Source organism: Mobula hypostoma, chromosome 2 (assembly GCF_963921235.1).
Source record: "Mobula hypostoma chromosome 2, sMobHyp1.1, whole genome shotgun sequence".
Taxonomy (NCBI): Eukaryota; Metazoa; Chordata; class Chondrichthyes; order Myliobatiformes; family Myliobatidae; genus Mobula; species Mobula hypostoma.
Window position 1 is genome coordinate 47,683,272 of NC_086098.1, and position 24,487 is coordinate 47,707,758.

At 43.1% G+C, this 24,487-nt stretch overlaps 1 protein-coding gene across 1 annotated transcript; it reads left to right on the forward strand.

Moving 5' to 3' along the window:
- The first annotated feature begins 1,126 nt into the window (after positions 1-1,126).
- On the forward strand, positions 1,127-17,787 carry LOC134339820 (growth/differentiation factor 6-A-like). Its single transcript, XM_063036647.1, has 2 exons — positions 1,127-1,585; positions 16,886-17,787. Exons 1-2 carry the CDS (start codon positions 1,261-1,263, stop codon positions 17,785-17,787), a joined length of 1,227 nt encoding a protein of 408 aa, XP_062892717.1. The 5' UTR covers positions 1,127-1,260.
- Positions 17,788-24,487: the final 6,700 nt, after the last annotated feature.

A 24,487-nucleotide genomic window follows, 5' to 3' on the forward strand; every position in this document is an offset into this window, starting at 1 on the left:
AATGAAAGGTCCGGGTTATTTTGGTAAGTACTACTTCAGTAAGAAGACAAGCGTGTTTGGGGCAGTGGTAGACTGAACGGGAGCTTGATGTGAAATGTACTACAAATACCTGGTCCTTCTCGTCATTATTTTAGGGAATAAAGCTAGATGAAGCGCATTCAATCAATGTGGGAACCGCGACTTCCGAAATGTCAGCCACTCACTCTCTGGTAAATCAAGAGCTCTCAAATTTCACCAGGAAAAAGTTAAACACATCTTTATTGTTGCAGAGTGATCTAAAAGTGAACCAAACACACACACACACACACACACACACACACACACACACACACACAAATACGTTAGCTCCAGTCCATTTACATGAAAAAAGTGAAGGAACATTCTCGGTTGCACTACGCTACTGGCCGCGTATTTGCCTGGACCGTAGGTTATTAATCCGGAACATTGACCCAGTCATGTGATGGTTTGAAGGAGCCACCAAGTGAGTTTTAGGATAGTCGGGAATACTTTCCTTTATCGCACTCGTCATCGGCTTACTGTGGAAATCTGTAAATCGTGGCTTTTAAAACAAATTACTAGGGAGGAGGGAGAGAATTCTCATCTCCACCCTCCCCTCCCTCCCCCCCGCAGAAATCGTTCATAACTCCTGCGGGAAACAAAGTAAGGAAGAACTGAGCGTTGCGGCTGTTTTTGTAACAGGGTGATTTGAAGATCGCATCTTGGTTAAAACGCGGCAACCCAACGCCATCCAACCGTGGCATCTTTACATTCTCTGGGACACACCACAGCACCTGGCTTCTGTTTGCTGCGACTGTGACACGGCAGAGTGCGCCGCGTATCAGCAGCCAAACCTCTCGCCCGTCTCCAAAACTGCACACCCGGAGGATAAGGGACAAAGAAGCGGAAAGGAGATTATTTATTGCAATGCAAAATGGTGAATGATATTGCATCACTTCTCGGAATTTATTTGCGGAATTAGCTGTCCCCGTGATGTAACATCTCATGCTTTCTGGACCCTAATTGCTGAAAAGTTATATTTTTAAAAAAAGATTTTGCTGGGATAAAGTTTGAGCCAATCAGAAGCGCAGTGGGGGCGCCCTGCTCCGCGGATGGTTGCAATTGCCGGAGTCTGAGCAGCGTTCTCTCTGTAATGTAACCAAGTCCGCCGTCCGGGGGGAAGGTGAGAGAGCAAAGGCATCTGAATGTGCGTTCAGCCTCTGACTTAATCTCTTCCGATCTCGGACGCAGAACTCTTCCAGAATGGATTTACCGAAGGCTGCGGCGCTTGTGTGGTGTGCCCTTTGCTGCTGTTGGGATTTCCTTTCTGTTCTTGAAGCTGCTACACTGGGGTCTCTGCAGGATTCCTCTCCTCAGGATGTTCCTGGTTCCTCATCACCTCGGGACGGCAAGGACGATCGGACCTTCAAGCGCCAGCACATTCGCACCGGTACGGTGGTGCCGCACGAGTACATGGTGTCACTTTACAGGACCTTATCCGCCTGCGAAAGGAAAGGGTTGAACAGCAGTCTGGCCCGAGCCCGACCCCTTGCCAACACTGTCACCAGCTTCGTGGACCAAGGATACGGTGGGTAATAAATGAGGCTCCACTTAATTATAGAGACCTGGCCGCTTGGGCTGGGAAAGCGCTTTTACAGTAGCTTGCATCAGGCTGTGCGGCGCGAAATACAAGTAGTGATTGCTTTCATCTGCCAACATTACGGCTCCTATTCCAGTGCTAAATTGATTCTTTTAAACAGTAAGCAGAGACATGGGTTATCGACATAAACGTATATTTAGATGCAGTTTATAACGATAGACGGACAGATGCATCAACTGATTAACTGGATGTCAGGCAGACTGCGTGCCCGGGCCACAGCTGTGATATGTCTTGAGGAAGAAAAGTTGATCCAATATTACCATAAGAATTCTTAGAATGTACACAGCAGCAGTATTTAAGCAATCAGACTCACAGAGCTGGCGACTGAACCAATCGTTTGACGAAATAAAGATTTGCTGAATCGTGCCGTCTGCTGCGATTTGCAATGTGAATTGCAGGAGAACCGTGGGTATCCTCGAAGTACCTGTCCCCCGGGGTTAATTTTATGGTTCTAGACCCTCCGGCCTCCATGAATGTGCTTGACAAATAGGGAGGGTGGAAATAGCAGCACAGTATGAACAACAGTGAAGGAATTTACTCCGTAACTACTCTGGACAGGGTGTACAAACATATACATTTCAATGTGTATGAGGACTTCACAATATTTAGCGCCAGTAGTGTGGCTGATTCGCTGTTAAACCAGCAGGTAAAGATGTTAGGTGTTGCGGGGTGCGATATTTATGTGCGGAGTAGGCATGCGAGCGAGCCACTGTGGATCGTATGCAGATGCTAATAAGAGAAACAGGACATGTTCCCTTTCAATATTCACATCCACCAAAAAAAAATCCACGCAGAAGCTGGAACCGGGAATGGCCCCAGTCCAAAGCTTTTAAGTGCACGGAGTAAAAACAACACGATCTTATGAGTGGAAATTTTGAGAAGAAATCGATTCAGTAATAAGACCACGAAAAGGGCACGCTGCATGATATCGCTTAGAAAATTTAATCATTATTTAAAGGAGCCCCCCCCCCCGCATTACATCCCATGAAAATGCGCCCACTTCCATTGATTTAAATATTCTCTGAAAATGAAACAGACTTCAGGGCTGCCCAAGACTTGAAAGGAAAGGTACTTTGTCACATGAGTACAGATGTTGCAGATGTGTAGATGTTCTCAAGCACTTGCTTTCCCCTGGAATACCGCTAGCCAGGAGTACCGCTAGCGCATTGCCTATTTAAATGAACTTTAACTGGGTACCATCTGGGTTTTATTAATCTCTGCTGGGGAACCATCAGAACATGCAGCAATGAAATTGACTAATTTCAGACGGAAATACTGTTTTATTGTATCCCTCTGTGGACACGCGTTTCCACTTCATAATCGATCCATGAGAACATTGAAGCAATATTAATGTCGAAGAAGCAGTCAAAAAATCAAGTCCTCCACTACAGTACCATTTGAAATTTTGTTCGGGACAATCTACTCAACAATATCTCTAATACACTGAAATAAGACTCGACCAGTACAAATGCGCTTTGAGGATATTGATAACACATCCTTCTCGAAAGGGTAAATAATTTACAATACGGCATTTAGAACTTGAAAGTGAGCGGTGCTTCTATTCACTTTGAAAGGCAGGTTATGTGTGTATTTTTAAAAGCACAGAGTTACTGAGATAACATTGTGCTGAAAGGTTTACTTGGAGTGACAGAGTTAGACGGTCGTGAAGAAAGACCTGATTATTTGCTGGATCCGAATACTGTACAAGGAAAACGCTAGTTGTCAGAGTTATCTATGACAATTGACCCCGATAGGACAAGATATAACCAGAACAGTTGCCTTGCACGCAATATTTGACGAAGTAACCCCATACAGAATGAAATGTTGCTGGTGAGGTACTCTGATAATGCAATGTAGTACTGCATAGGAATGCCTCAATACGTGCAATGGGGTAGGACAATTAAAATAGTAGATGGAAATGAGTAGGAATAGCCGCGGTAAATTTCAAAGCTGAGCGCATACGATCATATATCTGGTAGATGGCTTGTTGCTGTAGCTTTAGTGCCGTTCGTCGTAATGTTGAGGCTGTCGAAATAGCTTATCAGTCTAAAATTAATCCTTAATCAGGTATAAATCCACGCTTCGTTTATTCTGCCTGGAAGCTCTCATCCAAATACTAATATGCGTGTCAGATTGTTGGCTAATGGTATTCTCTTAACAGCAGCATTGTCACAAAGCGCTCTAAGATGGGCCAGCCATATACAACAGCGAGCGATATTCCCATATCTAAACATCGATGGGACTTAGTCAGACATAACTCCAGTAAGAATGTCAAGCCAATTCAAACCCGTTTAAACCGCGTCAAACAAAGCACCACTCGTTCCCTCAAAGTGGGGATCTGCGTGTGGCGAAATATTGAGCCTAAAGTTAAATGAAGATCTCGGTATTCAGGAGAACAAAGCACAACCGGAACTTCTGATATTTCCGATGCGAATGCAAGCAGACAATCTCGGAAATTCAGAAGCTCGGCTGCAAATCAAAGCTGCGTTTTAAAAAAATGTTTGGGTACATATCCTATACACTTGGTAGAATTCTTAGATAGGAAGCCACAAACTACATTTAGCTAGATTCCGGATCTTAAAACATCTAGTAGAGCTATCCCAGTAATTAATATGACAGTCTTGTTTACTGGAAGTCACCAAATGTCCTTATGACCCAGCGTTGTTCCATCTGATTCTTCGTATTATTTGCCCTTCCCATTCCAACAGTACAGCCCGCCGTTATACTAGAATCGTGCGCTTTAATTCGTAAGCTTGAACTACTTATTCGCAAATTAGTCTTGATGCTAAAGCTCTTCTTTGCCCTGCGTTTACCATCCGATTGTTCTAAAAATTGCAAAAACAAAAATCATCTGCTTATAAAGCACGTTTTGGCGACGCAGTGCGCTCTGCCTTTTAAGAACAACGTTATTGTTGAGATATGGGAATAAATCTATAATGATTATGGCCCGAACAACAGATTTGAAAAGATAATAACGATAAACGGTGAGCATTGTTCAGAGCGAACTGTTCCATTTCAGCGCTGTAATAGAGGCATGCGTTACAAGGAAACACTGATACTGTAATATTAAGATGATTTGGACCATGTTGGAACAAGACTTCCAATAACTAGCCTGTAATAACGCACCGTGTGATAGATACAAGGCCGACTTGTTCAGCACCAAAGTCGGACAGCAATGGGATAATGATACACTGAGTCAGGGACAGGTGCCTTCACCCGCAAGCGATCCATTTTACATGGCACCTGCAATAATGCACTTTGTGCTCAGACAAAGGGATCGGGACAATTTTTTTTCGGTAAACCTTTCACTTATGAACCAACAAAAGGATGATTGGCTTGTTTGAACCTGTCATTAAGATCCTTGATTCCTGGTCATGTTCCGTCAGTGCACAGCTTCGCAGGTTTAGGAGAAATAATTCAGTCAATTGTATACTTGCCTTTATTTGCCAAGGCATGGGCTTTAACAGAGAAGTTATGGTAGAACTGCTTACAATACGAGTAGGATCACTGCTAGGGGGACTGTTGTAACTTGGCTGACATGACAGGGAAGATGTGCTTGCATTGGAAATGATGTGATGAAGGTTTTCGAGGATGTTAGTGGAAATTTGTAGCCACACGGAATGATTCGATAAAACAGGGCTTTTTTTGTTTTGAAAAGAATGAGATGGGGAAGACGTACCTGAGGTATATGAAGTTATAGAGACAGAAAAGACTGCAGATGCTGGAATCTGGAGCAATACATATTGTGCTGTTGGCATTTCGGATCGAGATGCTTCATCTGCACTGTAAGCAAGAGCGAAGAAGGCCAGTTTGAAAAGGTGGAGGGAAGTGGTATAAAGTTATAAAGTTTATAATAACGTGTATAACTTCATAAACGTACGTGTGTAAATTTATGTGGGGATCAGGGCGCATTAAATAGGGAAGATCTATTTCCTGAGCAAAACGGGAGTTTGTTTAAAGTAATTGGCGGCAGGATTAGCGGGAAGATGGGGGAAATGTTTCATTAAAACGGATACTAGGAATCTGGAGCTCGCTGCCTGAAAGGTGGTAGAGACAGAGACATTCATCACACTTAAAACAAAACTAGGGTCTGCACTCAAACAGCCGTGACCCTCAAGCCAGCAGACCTATTGCTTGCAGACTCCTTAGACTGGGTCGCGGTTTTTCCACCGATGTAGACCTGATGAGCCGAATAGTGTCCTTCTGTGTTGCATTTTTCCACAATTTTTGTAATGCTGGCGTACTGTTTTTAAATGTAGTGTGCAGGGAAGTATTATTTTAAGTGGTTATATTCATACACACGAAACAGATAGCATTTTACCCCCAAAATTAGTCGGGATTAGTGTTTGTTGAACGGCGGTGAATAAAAGAACAATTGGTGCATTCATTCAATCACAGGCTGGCAGTTGATAATAACCTGTAGGAGGCAGACTTTGGAAAAAATGTCCAAATAATTGCTATGTTTTATTTTCATATCAAATTCCCGGTGACATCATGTTATGGTTTTGATGTTCTGCGTAATTTTAAAACCGCAGAGAGAAGGAGGAATAAGGCGAAGTTAATGGGACTAATCGTCACGCTGGTGTGGTCGCGATATTATTACAAAGGTCCCGGTGCTTGCAAAATGCGGGATTATTTTAACAAGGCAGTTATCATTCTGATCCAGATTAGGTCAACAAAGATTTTAACGCGCAGGGGCTGTTAAATGGCAACAAAAATACGCAATTTCAAGCCAAGAGTTTTTCTTAAGTAGACTTCAGCTTTACATCCAGTAAACCCCATGTCCCAGCGGCAAACTACTGTATTATATGGATTGGCGGAATAAAGCAAATATACTTGACTTTACTTCCCTAGCCAGGCATTACTGAGATGAATTTACGAGAGGAAAGTCCTGAGGTGACCCTCGAAGGAACGGTGTTGTACAGTCCATGATGTGGATAAATAGATATTACTGGGGACGACTCGATTATTCATTTGTTCAAACGCGTTGTTTGCTTGTTCCGTATAGTTTATTATTATAATTCTCACAAAAAAAAACGAGCACGCCGACAGACCTGTCCATCCATTACATCTCTGCTGGTTATATTTTTGCCCTTTTACACCCCATATCTTGCCTATTTAGGTGCCTGTCAAAATGTCTCTTAAACATTAAAATTCTACCTGATTCTACCGTCTCTTCTGGAAGCATTTTATAGATACCATTCACTCTGTGTAAAAATCATTTCCTTCTATTCCCTTTAAACCTTTTCCTCTTCGCCTATGCCCTTTCGTTGTTAATACTCCTACCATGGGAAACATACTCCATCTATGCCTCTCATAATCGGATAGCCTCCTATCTGGTCTCCGCGCAGCCTTCACTCCAGGAGAAAAGGTTTCAGCCTATCCAATCTCTCCCCATAACAGAAGACCTCAAATCTCGGAAAAAATCCCAGTGAATCACCGCTGTACATTCCCACTGGCAATCACAGTGTGGAGACCAGAACTGCACACAATATACCAAGTATGGCCTAATCAGTGTTTTATAAAGTTGCAACATAACCTTATATTCTATGCCTCGACCTCGGAAGGCTATTATGCCACGTGTTTTCTTCGATATCCTATCGATCTGTACTGTCACGTTCAGGGAACTATGGACTTGGACCCTTATGATTCTCTCTTCGCCAACATTCCTTCGCACCGTACCATTTAACTGTAAAGTCTCCTATCTCTATTCGACTTTCCAAAATGCACGATCTCGCCCTTATCCAGATTGAATTCCAGCTCCTAGGACTTCCTATCTAGGACCAGAGGTCACAGGCTCAGAACGGAAGGAGGCCCCTTTAAAACAGAGAAACATAGAAAACCTACAGCAAAATACAGGCCCTTCGGCCCACAAAGTTGTGCCGGACATGTCCCTAACTTAGAAATTACTAGCCTTCTATTTTTCTAAGCTCTATGTACATATCCAAAAGTCTCTTAAAAGACCCTATCGTATCCGCCTCCACCACCGATGCCGGCAGCCCATTCCACGCACTCACCACTCTCTGAGTAAAAAACTTACCTCTGGCATCTCCTCTGTATCTACTCCCCAGCACCTTAAACCTGTGTCCTCTAACTATCCACACGATCAATGCCTCTCATCATCTTGTACACCTCTATCAGGTCACCTCTCATCCTCCGTCGCTCCAAGGAGAAAAGGCCGAGTTCACTCAACCTATTCTCATAAGGAATGCTCCCCAATCCAGGCAACATCCTTGTAAATCTCCTCTGCACCCTTGCTGTGGTTTCCACATCCTTCCAGTAGTGAGGCGACCAGAACTGAGCACAGTACTCCAAGTGGGGTCTGACCAGGGTCCTATATAGCTGCAACATTACCTCTGGTTCCTAAATTCAATTCCATGATTGATGAAGGCCAATACACCATAAGCCTTCTTAACCACAGAGTCAACCTGCGCAGTTGTTTTGAGTGTCCTATGGACTTGGACCCCAAGATCCCTCTGATCCTCCACACTGCCAAGAGTCTTACCATTAATACTATATTCTGCCATCATATTTCACCTACCAAAATGAACCACTTCACACTTATCTGGGTTGAACTCCATCTGTCACTTCGCAGGCCAGTTTTGCATCCTATCAATGTCCCGCTGTAACCTCTGACAGCCCTCCAGATGATCCACAACACCTCCAACCTTTGTGTCATCAGCAAACTTACTAACCCATCCCTCCACTTCCTCAGCCAAGTCATTTATAAAAATCACGAAGAGTAAGGGTCCCAGAACAGATCCCTGAGGCACTCCACTGGTGACCAAACTCCATGCAGAATATGACCCATCTACAACCACTCTTTGCCTTCTGTGGGCAAGCCAGCTCTGGATCAACAAAACAATGTCCCCTTGGATCCTATGCATCCTTACGTTCTCAATAAGCCTTGCATGGGGTACCTTATCAAATGCCTTGCTGAAATCCATATATACTACATCTACTGCTCTTCCTCCATCAATGTGTTTAGTCACATCCTCAGAAAATTCAATCAGGCTCATAAGGCATGACCTGCCCTTGATAAAGCCATGCTGACTATTCCTAATCATATTATACCTCTCCAAAGGTTCATAAATCCTGCCTCTCAGGATCTTCTCCATCAACATACCAACCACTGAGGTAACACTCACTGGCCTATAATTTCCTGGGCTATCCCTACTCCCTTTCTTGAATATAGAAACAACATCCACAACCCTCTAATCCTCTGGAACCTCTCCCTTCCCCATTGATGATGCAAAGGTCATCGCCAGAGGCTCAGCAATCTCCTCCCTCGCCTTGCACAGCAGCCTGGGGTACATCTCATCCGGTCCCAGAAACTTATCCAACTTGATGCCTTCCAAATGCTCCAGCACATCCTCTTTCTTAATATCTATATACTCAAGCTTTTCAGTCTGCTGCAAGTCATCACTACAATCATCAAGATCCTTTTCCATAGTGAATACTGAAGTAAAGTATTCATTAAGTACCTCTGCTATTTGCTCTGGTTCTATACATACTTTCCCACAGTCACACTTGATAGGTCCTATTCTTTCACGTCTTATCCTTTTGCTCTTCACATACTTGTAGAATGCCTTGGGATTTTCCTTAATCCTGCCCACCAAGGCCTTCTCATGGCCCCTTCTGGCTCTCCTAATTTCCTTCTTAAACTCCTTCTTATTAGCCTTATAATCTTCCAGATCTCTAACATTACCTAGCTCTCTGAGCCTTTTGTAAGCTTTTCTTTTCTTCTTGACTAGATTTAGAGATGAGGAGGAATTTCTTTAGCCAGAGGGCGGTAAATCTATGGAATTCATTGGCACAGACAACTATGGGGCCCAAGTCGTTGGGTATATTTAAAGCGAAGCTTGATAGGTTCTTGATGAGTTAGGTCAACAAAGGTTACGGGAGAAGGGTGCAGAATGGGCTTGAGAGGGGTGATAAATCAATCATGATCTATTGGCGAAGCAGACTGAATGGGCCGAATGTCATAATTCTGCTCCTTTGTGTTATGGCCTTATCTACATCCTACAGTAAATCTGTTCACTTTCCTGGCCTATCCAGAACATGGATTTTCGTGTCATCCGCAAACGTACCTCCCATAGACAGTCAACTAATTTCATCTGCTATGCATCTAAAAGAATCATCAGAGAGAGAAAGTAACACACACAACACGCTGGGGGAACTCTGCAGACCAGGCGGCATCTATGGAAAAGAGCAAACAGTCGACGTTTCGGGCTGAGACCCTTCATCAGGTCTGAGAGACCTGCGGTTGAAACGCTGAACACAAGAGGTTAATATGCAATCAGTATGCCAGCGCTACGTTTGGTGCGCAAATATTGCATTCACTGAAACCGGTTTTGGAAATATCTTTTTGCATGTTCAGTAATATATCCATCCAATGCAATCTGTGAATGAGTCCACGTCACACTTAAGGGTCCCCATAAAACTGCTACGCAACAAGTGAGAGACTGTGATAGAAATTACGACGTTTAGTCTGAAATTCGAATGGGTTGACCTGTGTGTTGATAAATCAAGTGGTTCACCGACTAATATTTACTGTTCACTCCTCCCCCATCACCATCCCCAAATAAAGCAAGAAAAAATGCAAGTTAATGACCGGAAGAGATTTGTACTGGCTTGTTACGAGTTACCGGTAGTTTCTGGGAACGCACCATTAAGACCCCGTCATTTTTAGTTCCTCGTCCTTTGTGACTTGTTGAGATCATACAGTTAATTTGGCTTTTGAAGATATCATGAAAAATACTTTCGAAATAAAGCAAAACCTAGGAACTAATCTCGGAAATAAAGGCGTAATCGGCATAAGCACGCTCCAAAGATAACATACCCTCGTATGACTTGGCACCAAATTGCAGTATCACGGCAATAAAATGACCAAAGAAAGTTTTAAGCTCTGAAAATCAAAAGCAATATCAGTAGGTAAGGTTGCAAGCGGCCATTTAGTCTCCGCGGGGCTTAATGAAGTGATGAAACGGTCTCTTGCTCTCGAAACCGACTCTTTGGCAATGATCTCGTCTTTTTGCCAGTGCTCGTTGTTTTATTGCAATTTTATTCCTATTCTCGTACAAATTTGGACTTTAAAGCTATTGAGATAATTCTCTCGAACTCTTGAGAATAGTAGACACAGATCTCTTTGTCTATGACGGTGGACCATGAAAGCGGACAGAACTTTCCACAGTCCTCACTGAATGGGCTGCTCCTTTCATCGTCCGTTCACAGATGACGGATGTGGAAGATCAACATTAAGGAGGAAACTCCGCATTTCTTTCAGCTCTTTGCAATCTGAGAAAATTATATTTGTGTCTGTATTTTCTAATTTTGGGAGAATATGCGCCCCCGACACTGAGGAAACAATCCTGCTGCTATTCCACGAAGGAACAGAATCATAGAAAGTCATGGCACAGAACTAGTTTTTTTTCAGCCTGTCGTGAGCATATCTGCCCAGAAATGATGTTTTGCTTTGGTCTGAAGCCTACTTTCTGGCTCCGCGCAGAGGTTCCTGATATTCTAGTTTTCACACTGATATATGTGAGTGTTTCTATCACCGTCGTCCTTTCAGGCAGTGAGTCCAGATCCCTCACCATCTCTGCGGAAAAGAAAATCTCCAACACTCTTCCAGTTCTTTTACCAATCAACTGATCTATCTTACCGTGTTATTAACAACTTATTAACAGTAAATTATTTCAAGAATCCATTCTGTTCTTTCATTCTGCGTTCGTAAAATCACCCGCCGCAATTAAAATATGCTCGATTTTTATTCTCAGTAGAACCAAAGAAAGACACTGTCGGCAGTATAACTGCACAATCGAAGTTTATTACAGAATAACAATATGGTTCCTTTGTGGGGTGAGCTTTAAAGAAAAACTCGATTACAGGCTTAGAAACAGCTGTTACCGAGTGCATCAACTCTCCACTGTAGAGCAGTATAACAACATATAATCTCATCTGTTTGTAGCGTAACAGAGAACAGATTGATAGCTACTCCCAGTGAAGCAAGTTAAACGATGCCTTCTGCGTTCTGGAAAATGCAAGAGGACGGGGAATAAAATATATGGGAAAAGGTTTTTTTTAAAAAAAAAGTCTACAGATGCAGAGAATCTAAAACAAAAACAGAAAATGCTGGAAGTGCTCGGCAGGATAGGCCGTAGCAATGGGAAAAGAAACGCCAACCTTTCAGGTGAAAGACCCTTGGTTGAGAAACGCAGATGGTCTCTTCTGCCTTTCTATTCAGCAACGGTTTATTTTCTGTACACTAAATTTGTCATTGGAATATACAGCAACAACTCAGATAAATAAGGATGTTTACTGGATGTTGCGAGGGACCAAACATAACATGGTAATGTCTCTGTTTCCCGTAGGTTTAAGCCATTGGAGGGTTTGCATTTAAACACTGAAACCGTTGTGTCATTTCCAGATGTGCTGGGCTTTACCTCCCTCTTCCCCCGCTCAAAACTCCACAACTATCCTGCCCATGAAACTCTTCAGGGCTGGAAGGAAAAAATACTGAAAAGTAAATTGAACACAGAGTCGAGGCGGTAAAGTTAAATTGCGGACAATTAATGGAATAATTATTAAATAATCATTTTAACCATGGCAACTCATACAGAGATATCTGAGTTTCCTTACATTTACAGTGCTTATTTAATACTTCTTCAAACAGAAGAAAGCGAATTTATGTGACCTCGATATTAATAATATGCAAATACTGTAGATAAAAAATAGACATTTGTTCCCACGCGAAGTCTGGAATATTTGACCACATGTGCGATCATTTAGCTGTGGGCATCTCATATTTTATAAGTATTTAGAAAATCTTATTTAGAGTAGCTGGGTGACAGCCTAGGAGGCAAGACAATATCGGCCATTTCCGTTGGTTATGCAAAGCTTGCTGACCGACGATGGATTAACAACACACTGTCTGCTTCAGTGCTTTATGGTTAGCACGGGGATGTTTTCCATGTTGGAAATGGTGTGAGCGGTTTTGGCGAGGCATGGATCGATGGCAGGAGAGGAGAGCCGTGGGATATCACCGACCCCTCTCACCAGTATCTGTCAAACTCGCGATGAAGTCTCCTACGATTGTGATCACTCTTGTGAGTGCGGGACAAGAGGCCTGGCTCCTGTCACAAAGAAATAGAAAATGCATTCACAACAATGAGGGATATTGAACTGAATTGAATTAAATTTATTTAAATCTTACATCCATCCCACAACATGAGGGAGCAAAACTTCTTGTGTTATGTATAGACATGGGAATTTATAAGTCTGATGGCTTGTAGAAAGAAGCTGTCCCGTCGCCCGTTAGTCCTGGTTTTAATGCTGCGGTACCATTTGCCAGACAGAAGCAGCTGAAACAGTTTATGGTTGGGGTGACTGGTGTCCTTGATGATCTTCCAGGCCTTCTTTCTGTACCTGCCGCTGTAGATGTGTCCTCAATAGAGGGAGGTTCACGTCCACAGATGAGCTGGGCTGTCCGTACCACTCTCGGCAGTGCCCAGTGATCAACGTTGGAGCAGTTCCCGCACCAGGCAGTGATACAGCCAGTCAGAATGTTCTCAATGGTGCTCTAGTAGAAGGCCTTGAGGATTTAGGGGCTCATGCCAGATTTTTTTCAGTCGCCTGAGGTGGAAGAGATGCTGTTAAGCTTTTTTTTTGCCACACAGCCTGTTTATACAGTCCAGGTGAGATCTTCGGTGATGTGTATACCGAGGAATTTGGCACTGCTCACCCTGTCAACTGCAGACCCATTGATGTTGATCGGGCCGAGCCTGTCTCCGTTCCTCCTGTAATCCACAATCAGCTCTCTTGTTTTTTCGACATTGAGGGAGAGGTAGTTACGAGAATAAGTGAGAAAAATAACACATAGGAACATAGGAATTTCTAATTCATTTACTCTTAATGGCTTTTACTGGGTTGCTTCAACCCATGGTTACCATAATAATGAAGAGCTTCAAAGAAAATGTGCAAGTTTACAATTGTGAACACGTGATGCATGATGGCACTTACTGTTCTTGAAAGGCAATTAGAGTCACAGTCATAGAACATTACAGCACAGAAACAGGCCCTTCGACTCATCTAGTCGGTGGTAAACTATTTGCTACCTAGTTCCTTCCGCTGACCTGCACCCGGACCATACACCTCTCAGCCATATACTTATCCATATTTCTCTTAAACGCTGAAACCGAATCCGCATTCACCACTTCCGTTGGCCTCTCGTTCCACACTCTCACTAATCTTTGGGTGAAGATGTTCCCCCTCATGTTCTCCTTAAATATTTCACCTTTAACCCTTAGCCCATGACCTCCATTTGTAGTCTCACTCAACCTCAGTGGAAATAGGGCATTTACCCTATCTATACCACTCATACCTGCGTATATCTTTATCAAATCCGTGCTGCTGCGCAGGCTGACTCTGTGGTTAAGGAGGTATCGGCCTTCATCAATCATGGGATTGAGTTTCAGAGCCGGCAGGTAATGTTGCAGCTATATAGGACCCTGGTCAGAACCCATTTGGAGTACTGTGCATAATTCTGGTCGCCTCACTACAGGTGAGATGTGGAAACCATAGAAAGGGTGCAGAGGGGATTTACAAGGATGTTGCCTGGATTATGAGAATAGATTGAGTGAATTCGGTCTTTTCCCCTTGGAGCGACGGAGGATGAGAGGTGACCTGATAGAGGTGTACAAGATGATGAGAGGCATTAATCATGTGGATAGCCAGAGGCCTTTTCCCAGGGCTGAAATTGCTAGTACGAGAGGGCACAGTTTCAAGGTGCTTGGAAGTAGGTACAGAGGAGATGTCAGGGGTAAGTTTTTTACGCAAAGAGTGGCGAGTGCGTGGAATGGGCTGCCGGCGGCGGTGGTGGAAGCAGATACAATAGGGTCTTTTAAGAGGCTCCAGGACAGGTACATGAAGCACAGAAAAATAGAGGGCTATGGGTAACCCTAAGTCATTTTTAAGGTAAGGACATGTTCGGCACAGCTTTGTGGGCCGAAAGGCCTGTATTGTGCTGTAGGTTTTCTATGTTTCTGTGTTTCTGAATCTCCCCTCATTCTCCGACACTCCAGGAAATAAACTCCTAAACTATGCAACCTTCCCCTTTCACCCAGGTCCTCAGCACCCGGCAACCTCCTTGTAAATCTTTTAAAGATATATATTTCTTCTGAAAACGTAGGAAAAAATTGACAAACTTGTATTAAACGTCTCGCCTCAAGTCTAAGAACATCAAATTTGCCTGTTGGAGGGGCTCCCAATGTTATCAGGCAATGGGCTCCAGAAACTAGCTTGCGAAGGAATGGCGAGAAAGTACAACAAGTCAGGTGGACCATGACGTTAAGGGAAATGAAACAATGGCATTCTATCACTACCTGGGTCTTCTTCCAGACAAACAAGGGAAGCAGTGACAACATGATCTTCCTGCGGTATTCTGTGCGGGGCACAAGTGAAGAAGGAGGTGAATAATGGATCAACATCTTGTGTGCCAATCAAACCAGTTGCTGTGTGTCCCCCCCACCCCCGGATAATTTCAAGCTTTTCGAAAGTGGTTGAGACATCTGATAAGAGATGGATATGCCTTAAAGCTCCAGACCAGTGCTTTGAAAATTATAGAGACTGTTGAGAGGTCAGGAGGAATTCGATTCAAAAATTCTTGTCTCCGTGGCTGCTGATGTGGCAGGCCGCGTTAAGATTTTGGCAATGTGGATTCCAAAGATATTTATGGTAGGGTCTAAGCAATTAGATAAGGTCAACGTGACCAGGCTTTTTCTTGTTTGAGATAATCATTACCGAGAACCTACTTAGTACAAATGCGACTTGTCACTGTCAACCCAGGCGTGAATGCAAGCCAATTCCTGTCGGAGCTGTTTCATTAATGGACGCATTCACAATAGAGACCAGTGCTGCGGAGTCACCGGTGAGCAGCGTAGGTTCTAGCCTTGGGTTAAAGAAAGGTCATTAATAATACAGCTGGAGGCGTTTGGGAGAAGATCCCCGTCGCAATATTCCAGGGCTGCAAAGTACACCCTTGACAACCATGCTCACGTTCAGTTTTTTTAATGTATGGCTTCAGTCGTCGCCAAGTTTTTGTTTGATCTCGATTCGACAGACCTCTTTTGCTCCATTCTCAGCCGAATGCTGTTGTGATAGGCAGAGCAGGTATTTACAATGCTCGAGCATTTTGCTTGTGTCTGCTTCATTCAGCCTATACGAACCTTCAATTTTCTTGTCTAATTAATAAAAAGCTTCATATTTACTAGTTGCAGATCTTGTATCTTATGGACATGTATAGATAGATAGATAGATAGACAGGCATACTTTATTATATCATGTGTTGGCTTGTCAACTGCAGGATTTGACCAGATTGCAGCTTGTAAATATAGTATGAAGATGTACTGTATAATCGTGTTTCAGTTTTGTTTTGTCTTGAATCTATTTGAATATAGTGAGCAAGCGTCAGAAAGGTGTTGAATTGTTTAGGAAATGGGAAGAAGAGAAACTGCATCAACGAAAAGGCGTTGGGTGGCGCCTCGTTTTAAAAAAAATAATGACCAAACTATCAAAACAAGTATTATTATACTTGTACAGTTTATCTACTTTTGCACATTAGTAGTTTGGCAGACTTTGTGTGCAGTTTTTCATTCTTTACATTGTATTTCCTCGTTCTGCTGTGAATGCCCGCAAGAAAATGATCTCAATAATATGGTGACATTTACGCACTTTGATAATATACTTGCTTTCAACTTTGAATATTGAAATGGAAAAAAAAACGCCGCTGGAGGAACAAAAGGCTCCAGGCAGCATCTGTGGAGAGAAATGCACATCCAACGTTTCGGATCGAGATCTGTCATTTGGTCTCCAGTTTCACAGCCCCATACTGTCCACTGCGATCTCCGAAACATATTTTAAGCGCCAAGTTTCTGCAGCAGTTTGTTTTTGTTTGCAATAGCACCTGCCGATTTTCTCTTTTTTGTTTGTTTGCTCCAGATTTCAGCACCTGTCATCTCCGTATATGTGGTGTACAACCACAATGCGTGAAGGACCAGTGTGAGCGTACACTGCTACTTTTAACTTTGGAATCAATATCGTTTTCACGATTCAGTGTGTCCTGTTCCTGTTCTTCTTTGTTTTAAATAAGAGCGCATTTTCTTAGCCCCTCCGCCGCTTCAGACTCCTCCTGTAGCTTCCGAACTTAATTTCTTTCCTCTCCTTTTTCAGATGGAGCTCTCCTTGGGAAGAGACAGAGATACCTGTTTGATATTTCCAAATTGCCAAACACCGAGGAGCTCATGGGAGCCGAGCTGAGGATCTTTCGAAAGTTGCCTGGAGATCTCCACGCGGCGCTCTCCCTGGGAGGGAGTATGTATCGGATTTTACTTTATTCGTGTATGGAGCGGGAGGTTTCCTCACCGAAACCTCTCGATTCAAGGACAGTTGACATATTGGACGTCGATTCGTCAAGATGGCAAGTGTTCGACGTGTGGGAATTAATGAAAAACCACAGCAATGCTAGGCTACTGTGTTTAGATATGGAAGTCATTTCCGATTACTCCCAGAAGGCTCTAGATCCTCGACTTTTGGGATTCAATCGCTCTGATCTCCAGCCTCGGGAAAAGGCCTTGCTGGTGGCGTTCAGCAACACGAAGAAAAGGGAAAACCTCTTTCGGGAGATCAGAGAGAAGATCCGGTCCCTGGGTGGATTGGATTCACTGCAGGTCAGCCGTGAACCGAATGTGAAGCGCCGCAGAAAAAGGAGGACAGCCTTCTCAAGCAGGTCCAGCAGAGGAAGCGGGAAGAAAGCCAGGTCGAGATGTAGCAGGAAACCTCTCCATGTCAATTTTAAAGAGTTAGGCTGGGACGATTGGATCATCGCCCCTTTAGATTACGAAGCATACCACTGTGAAGGGATCTGCGATTTCCCGCTCAGATCCCACCTTGAACCCACCAATCACGCTATTATACAAACGCTGATGAATTCCATGGACCCTGAGTCCACACCACCTAGCTGCTGTGTCCCATCCAAACTTAGCCCCATCAGTATATTATACATCGACTCGGGCAACAATGTGGTTTATAAACAATATGAAGACATGGTGGTGGAATCGTGCGGATGCAGGTAGCGCCTTTTCACCGGCCCTCTAGTGTGATTTTATCTGAAGCTAAATACTGCAGCGGGTTGAGTAATGGCCCATTATCCTCAAGTGCATCTCGGCGAGGTGCAGCCGTGGGGAGAATGACCCCTGGCCACAGGGAATTGCGACTTCCTGGGCCATCAAATCGGCGAAAGATCCAACAATCTAAGGCTTCGAAGTTTTATGAATCGGATTATAAATTGTACTAAATGCACCCATGTTCTTAATTTGTAATTAAGACGGACGACTGACCCTAATGCATCAGTCAATGGCCACAATTTTAAATCAAAACCTCCAGCGATGGGTGCTGACAGGTTGGGAAGTTCACTTAAACGTAAAATCCGTTCCATCTGCTATTTCTGTAGCGTGACTTAGCGCGCACATCCACTCATTATTTGCAATCTGATCACCGAACTGCCCTGGCGGGGGCATCCTTGCTGTAACGAAGGAGCGGCCGATCTGGTTTTGATCATTATTAACATGTGCTAACAAACGTGAGCCAGCTGCAAGCGGAAGGCCTAGACGGCAATCACTGAAAGGAAAACCCAGCTCTATCCTTGCCAAGATCACATATCTGCCTATTGCAGATTAACCCTTCGGGGACAGAGAAAGACAGAGGTGATTACGCCTCCCCCACTCGCCCCATCTCCACCCGCCTTTGCACGAATCTGAAATATCAGACTGTTAAAGTAGAACGGATGCTCAAAGAATATTGTAGTACGATGCAACTTAAATGGCACAAACTCGTTATCTAATTAAGTAGAAACATATTTCACTGCAATTCTAAATCAGATTCAATATCAAATTCTTCGTTAATTGGCAGCAGTGTAAATTTGCATTAAGGACAAACTACGTGTCCATATACTTATATTTCAAATAAGTATTTGTGACTTCCCATGTGTTTCATTGATCGTCTTTACAATTCAGTCTGAGACAGAAATATCAAAACGTACTAGAAACGTCAATCTCGTTTCCACGTTTAAATATCCGTTTTAACAGAAGATACGAATATTCTACTTGCGCATTTACAGAATATTCAGTGTTTTTTTTAGGCATACGAAGTGGACTTGTCGGAAACTTGAAAGGAAGGACGATGATTGAAACTGGTTAGGCTAGGGCCACAGGAGCTATTTTTGTAGAGGAGGTATTGACTGTCATTGATCATAATAGCAATTCAGTTTGAAAGCAGCAGTTATAGTTTCCCATCTGCAGCATCCTTTGGATTAGTGCAAGTCTTCATCTGCTACCCTACCTTTAAATCAAGTGCATTCCAAATCTCAACCATTGCGTTCTTTTTCAGTCAATATTTTCAATGTGCTTCCTTTGGCCAGCGAAGATCTCATTGGCTGAAACGGAATCTCCCTATTATAAAAAAACAATATTCTTAACATTTCCTTTTAACTATCTCTAAGAAAACTAGTCGCCGTTCTACGGTTTCTCCATAGATGTTCGTTCCATCTGTGTCCCCAAGTTTCCATTCATCCTCTCCACGGTCTAAAACATAGTGCGGGACATATAATTGAACACGACGCCACAGCTACAGGCTATCTGATGATCTATAACGATTTATCACAAGTGCGTAATATTTGTGCATCCTATTCAATTTCTTAGGAAGTGAAGGTTCATGTGCGAATTTTAAAACCGCAGAAGTATTAATAAAAGCGCCTTTTTAGTAAAAGGTGCCAAGCGGTCCATTTGATTTTAGTGCAAGCAAAATGTTGCAGAATGTTGGTTTTCCTTGAACCTATTAGTTTCCCTTCCAGTTCCAAAGCGTCCACTTAATCACTTCCCAATCGAATTCACGGCATGCTGCCACGGGCAGCAAGGAGAGGAACGACCAGTAATCTTTTCAAGGCAGTGAACCTGAAGAAGGAACATTGGCTGGCACCCAGAAATAAGCAGCTTTAAAAATAAGTTTAGAGTGGTGCATTTTACACCAGAGAAGCGCAGTTCAATTTATGGCAAAGCTTCTGTAGAATTATCACAATCCATATATTTTTCGATTATGAATTAATAATCCACCCCTCTAGATAAGCTCAAGGTATACATGATTTGGGCAGGAGATGAGTTGCTAAAATTGTTTATATGGTATTACAAAATAAAACTTAAGATCAGATAGCTGAAGATTTGGCACACATTCTGTACAAAACAAATATTTATTTAATTGTTAGCAGAATGGAATAAACGTACTCAAGAAGTTCAAGACTGAAAACACATTCCACAGAGTGGCGAGCAGATGAAAGTCACCTATTCGGGTAAACTATGTTTTCATACATTTCTGGATACGTTCTTATGCGTTTGGAAAGCCAACTTTTATTTTCCGAAGGGATTTTTATTGAGCCCCGCAGTTAATGCTGCTATACCACTCCTCCAGATGACATCAGTAGTCGTACCACGTGTAAACCCTGTGTGCAGAGACATTTCAGGCTAACTATAGCTAACTTTTTTTTGCCCTGAAACTGACCTTCGAACTGTATTCACTGTACGCAGTGAGCCCCCACCAACGTGAATGTCACTTGTGTTTTGATTGCTTTGCTTTTGGAGGTCAAAGTCAAAGTCACTCTCCCTAGCTCCAGGAACACTGCAGACTGCTCCTGTCTGTGTTTTGCACCAGAGAGGTCACTCAAACTGCGGACTCAGGGAGAGGAGATGCCATCTTCTTTTCCTTCAGCCAACACGAACAAGGAGAACTCGTGCGGGGACTTGCCTGCACGAAGATTTCAGTATAGGCATTCTCTAACTGAGCTTCTGTCAGAAGCTCCTGGCTGTAGGTCTGGAGGCGGCTGACTGGGCGCCTTGCGCCACGAATGTCCTCTGCGACTATTACACTTCATACGCCCGACCAAATCCCCCTCACTCTTAGTTCCCAACGTTACAGCATCATTGGCAACACATGCGCGTAGCTGGAAGTCGCTACTACCTGGAAAGATGGCGACGCTGCGTTGTCACAGCCGTAAAAACTGGCAACTCACCAGTGAGGAACACCGGATGAAACCAACCATGGCTGCCTCGTCGTAGGCTTTCAAGTTAAAAATTGGTTTCAACCATGTTTTGTAGACATTGCTCTTGATGTAACATTAATGGATTAAGAGAAACTGTTCCTCATATAGGCACACCTTTTAGATTCACGCATGTTTGGTCATTTCCATTTAGAAGACCGAATCTACTTGGAAGATACTTGCATCTTATGAATGTTTCTTCTATGGCGCTCAGCCTTTTGGGCGAATTCCAATACATAAGGAAAACATCATAATGCAAATTTGAAAGAGCAATGGACAACAGCTCCCGAGAAATCTTCGCAAATCTCTCTATTTCTTTACAAAAAAAATCGTCCTCTTTTAATGTCCGTGTTCCCTTTAATCATGTAAAGTCGACCTGTCATTTAAACTATAATACAAAATGAATGTAAATCGAAGACACACAGTATGTGCGCATCTGAACGTGGAAGAATGCAGCACAAGGGATTCCCATGTCCCCATCACCACTTCGCTACCACCGCCCCCCACCCCAACCACCCCACCCTTACATCCTCCGCGCGTCGGTGTGAATCCAGCGAGTTTTCGCAGCACGTGGCTGCGATAATGAGCAGTCGATTCGCAACATCGCAGCGGGGAATCCCATGAACCTAAAAAGGCCCATGATCCAGATCCGGATCCAGATACTTTATAATCTGGTTTGAAGCAAAACAAAAGATTGTATCATAAAATGTTGGCACATGAAATGCCCAATTTATATGCTGCAAACCACAAGAGGCTAATTGCACTATAAATTTGTGTTTACCGTGGAACATCTCTGTCCACTTGGTTCTAGGAATCCTTTGGCCCACTGTCCCCACCATCGTCCACTTGCCCATTAGACTCTTTCGCTAGTAAGTTTTCCAGCATGTGGAGTATTCATAGCAACGCTGAAACTTGGCGTAAAATTGTGATAAAACAGGAAAAGTATGGTTGTAAGGTTGAAGGCATTTTAAAGCCATAGCTCATCTTCCTTCAAGAAAATTAGCTGATTTGGGACTTTTCACTGTTGTTGGGTGCGCGCTTTTATCGGGGAACGCAGTGAACAATGTGACAGTCGCATGCTCGGACATAAAAAAAAGATTTTTACCCCTTTTTCAGAAACAGAAAGAACACGACAGCCGATCTTTCATGAATTGTTTTATAAAAACCCGTTTGCAATATCTGTTGGCTACTTACAATTTTCTGAATGCAGTAACTGTCAGCAGCGTTTTATTGGTTGCCCAGAGTTTTCCTGGGTTATTGGCACTGAGGTTTTGAATGTGCAATACATTAAGTTAAGGAAATATTTTGGGAAAAGCCAGAGAATTAAAAAAAAACCTAAAATGAGCCCTTCATAAGAGCAACTCACAAACTAGGAAATACTATGTATACCATCGTGTTCTGCCATAAAGGCGACCCTTTCCTTATTGTGTATAAAGGATAGGATTTGGTAAGAAGTTCGGTTTTAAAATGTCCAAAGGACAATATCCACCCCTACGACAGTTCATACCTGCGCATGGTTCATAGTTGAATTTAACAGAAGAGAATTAGCAGTATGTCGGCGCAAGGCAAGGGCCTGCCCTGAGGCAGATATCGAAAGGGCCTAGTTCTTCGTGCCTCTGGAAATTTAGGAGAAAGGAAAAACCGGCGAGGGTTCCAGCGAGGCTCCAGCAGATATCCCAAACCAGCTCTGTTTGCTGTAGTCCTCCACTCACACAGGAAGCGTAATCTTTCCTTTACGACTTCACTTCTCGTTCAGTTCGGGAGAACTGTGTGAATCTGGTAAAAGCACGTGTTGCTTCCATGTGTAATTTCCTTCATCAGAACTTCTTTTCACAGATACGTATCCTCAGTGTTGTTAATGAGAACGATTGATATCTTTGCTTATGCTCAAGTTTTAGCCCCTTCGGTATGCGTCCTTTACCTTTATCCGAATCGCCATCTCTGTTCTATTACATATTCTTTAACCCTAATACAAGTCCAAATGCCCGGACAGAACGAAGTTAAGAAGCTTCGGCTGAAATAGCTTCTTCAAAAATTAACGCTGGGCATATTCCTGTTCCGGTTGATGCACGTTATGTAACTGTCATGAACTCCAATAAGAATTTACACAAGTAACATTGATCAGTTTTCTCGAGTTTGTGGGTGGGGGAGGGGGCATCCTTTCCCTTTGCTGTAACAATAATGATTATGCTTATGGCTCTGATATCCTTACCAAACTTCTTCCGCGGAGGGTCTGTCTGATTGCAATAAGACGCCTCCATGAGATACAATAACATCTACCCCTTTTAACCTTGGTAAAACGATTGGACAGTTTTGAACAATTCCAAATAACGTTCTTCGACTTCATCCGGTTCTACATCACATGCTTAAAGTATGATCTAATTTCGATATAAATTAAAAGGCATTTTAATCCCGATACTGTCTAAAAGAATCGAAGGCGCGGAGGAGCAGAGGGAAGGACTTTGGAAATACTGCTCATACATGCGTGGATGTTTTAAATGGTCCCCATGAGTAAAATAAAAACGCAATTTCGAAAATATCAGTCTGTTGCGGAGAACTGTAACATAACGAGCTTTGCATGGAAAGTGCACACTTTGTTCCACGGTTGCATACGGCCTGGCACTATCTGCAAAAGGATAATCCGCTCCTCCTCACACCTCACCTCCCGTTACTCACCCCACTCCCCGTGCTGGGTTGCACAGATACGACGGAGATATTATTTATACTGCCAATAACCCACAATGCTGGCAATTCGCTCCGCGCCTCCAGTTCGACGTACGCCTAAAATAACTCATTTCTCGAGCTGAGAGAAGAGTTGGATATTACCAGAGCTGAGACTGTCACAGCCCGTGATTCGTCACAGACTGATACCGCAACTCTGCAGCAGATATCAATGCACTGTTTATATGTGTTGTATGCTTTATATTGACTGTATATATGGAGTTGTAAATTAAATGTAAACGGCAATTTATTTTCCTGGAAATACTATACGGTAGTGTATATGAAAGTAAGCACTCTGTATCTCCTCTAATACTCCTTAAAATTGTTTTGTACAGACTATAATTTTAATAAATATTTTTATTAATAATTAAAGAGAGCACCTTCAAGTAACGTGTAGAATTTTTTATTATCTTAATAAATCATCGCTTGCGCAGTTTAGTGGATTATGTGCGTGGTACCCAGGTTATGATTTTGGCGCATTCTGGAGCCTGCGCCAGATCTCAACACTTTCAATCACGGGGACGTTTCTTAGTTTAAAGGTAAGTGAGGTATAAAATAAGGTAAACTTAAGAAGTAATTTTTCGTATGAAATCTTGATTGTCAGATTGTCTCAATGCTGTGATAGTGATTTGCAATCTCCAGTGTAATGATTAACTAACAATAGCTCCAGTCCAATTATTTTACATCGTCCTCGGTTCGGGGAGCATGTAAAATACTGCTCTTTAGACCCACAGCTGTTCGATTTCCTTTCGTCTTAAAGTGATGTTCCCAGAGAATCCTGGGAGCGGTTGTAACTCAGACAGTTGACCATTCCTACCTGGAGCATTGATTGCCCGGCTATTTTCCGTGGTCGAGTGAAAAGTGCATTCTCTTAGACTTAGAGGTGCACTTTAAAAGCTACCATTATCCGCCCGACTTCAGAATCATCCCAATGAGTGCTGGTGATTTATTTAAGTACGAAAAGCGTC

Excerpts from the sequence above, each read along its gene's own strand:
- LOC134339820 (XM_063036647.1), top strand. The coding sequence starts at position 1,261 with ATGGATTTACCGAAGGCTGCGGCGCTTGTGTGGTGTGCCCTTTGCTGC. Across the intron at positions 1,586-16,885 it reads CTTCGTGGACCAAGGATACG|ATGGAGCTCTCCTTGGGAAG; the intron begins GTGGGTAATAAA and ends CTCCTTTTTCAG.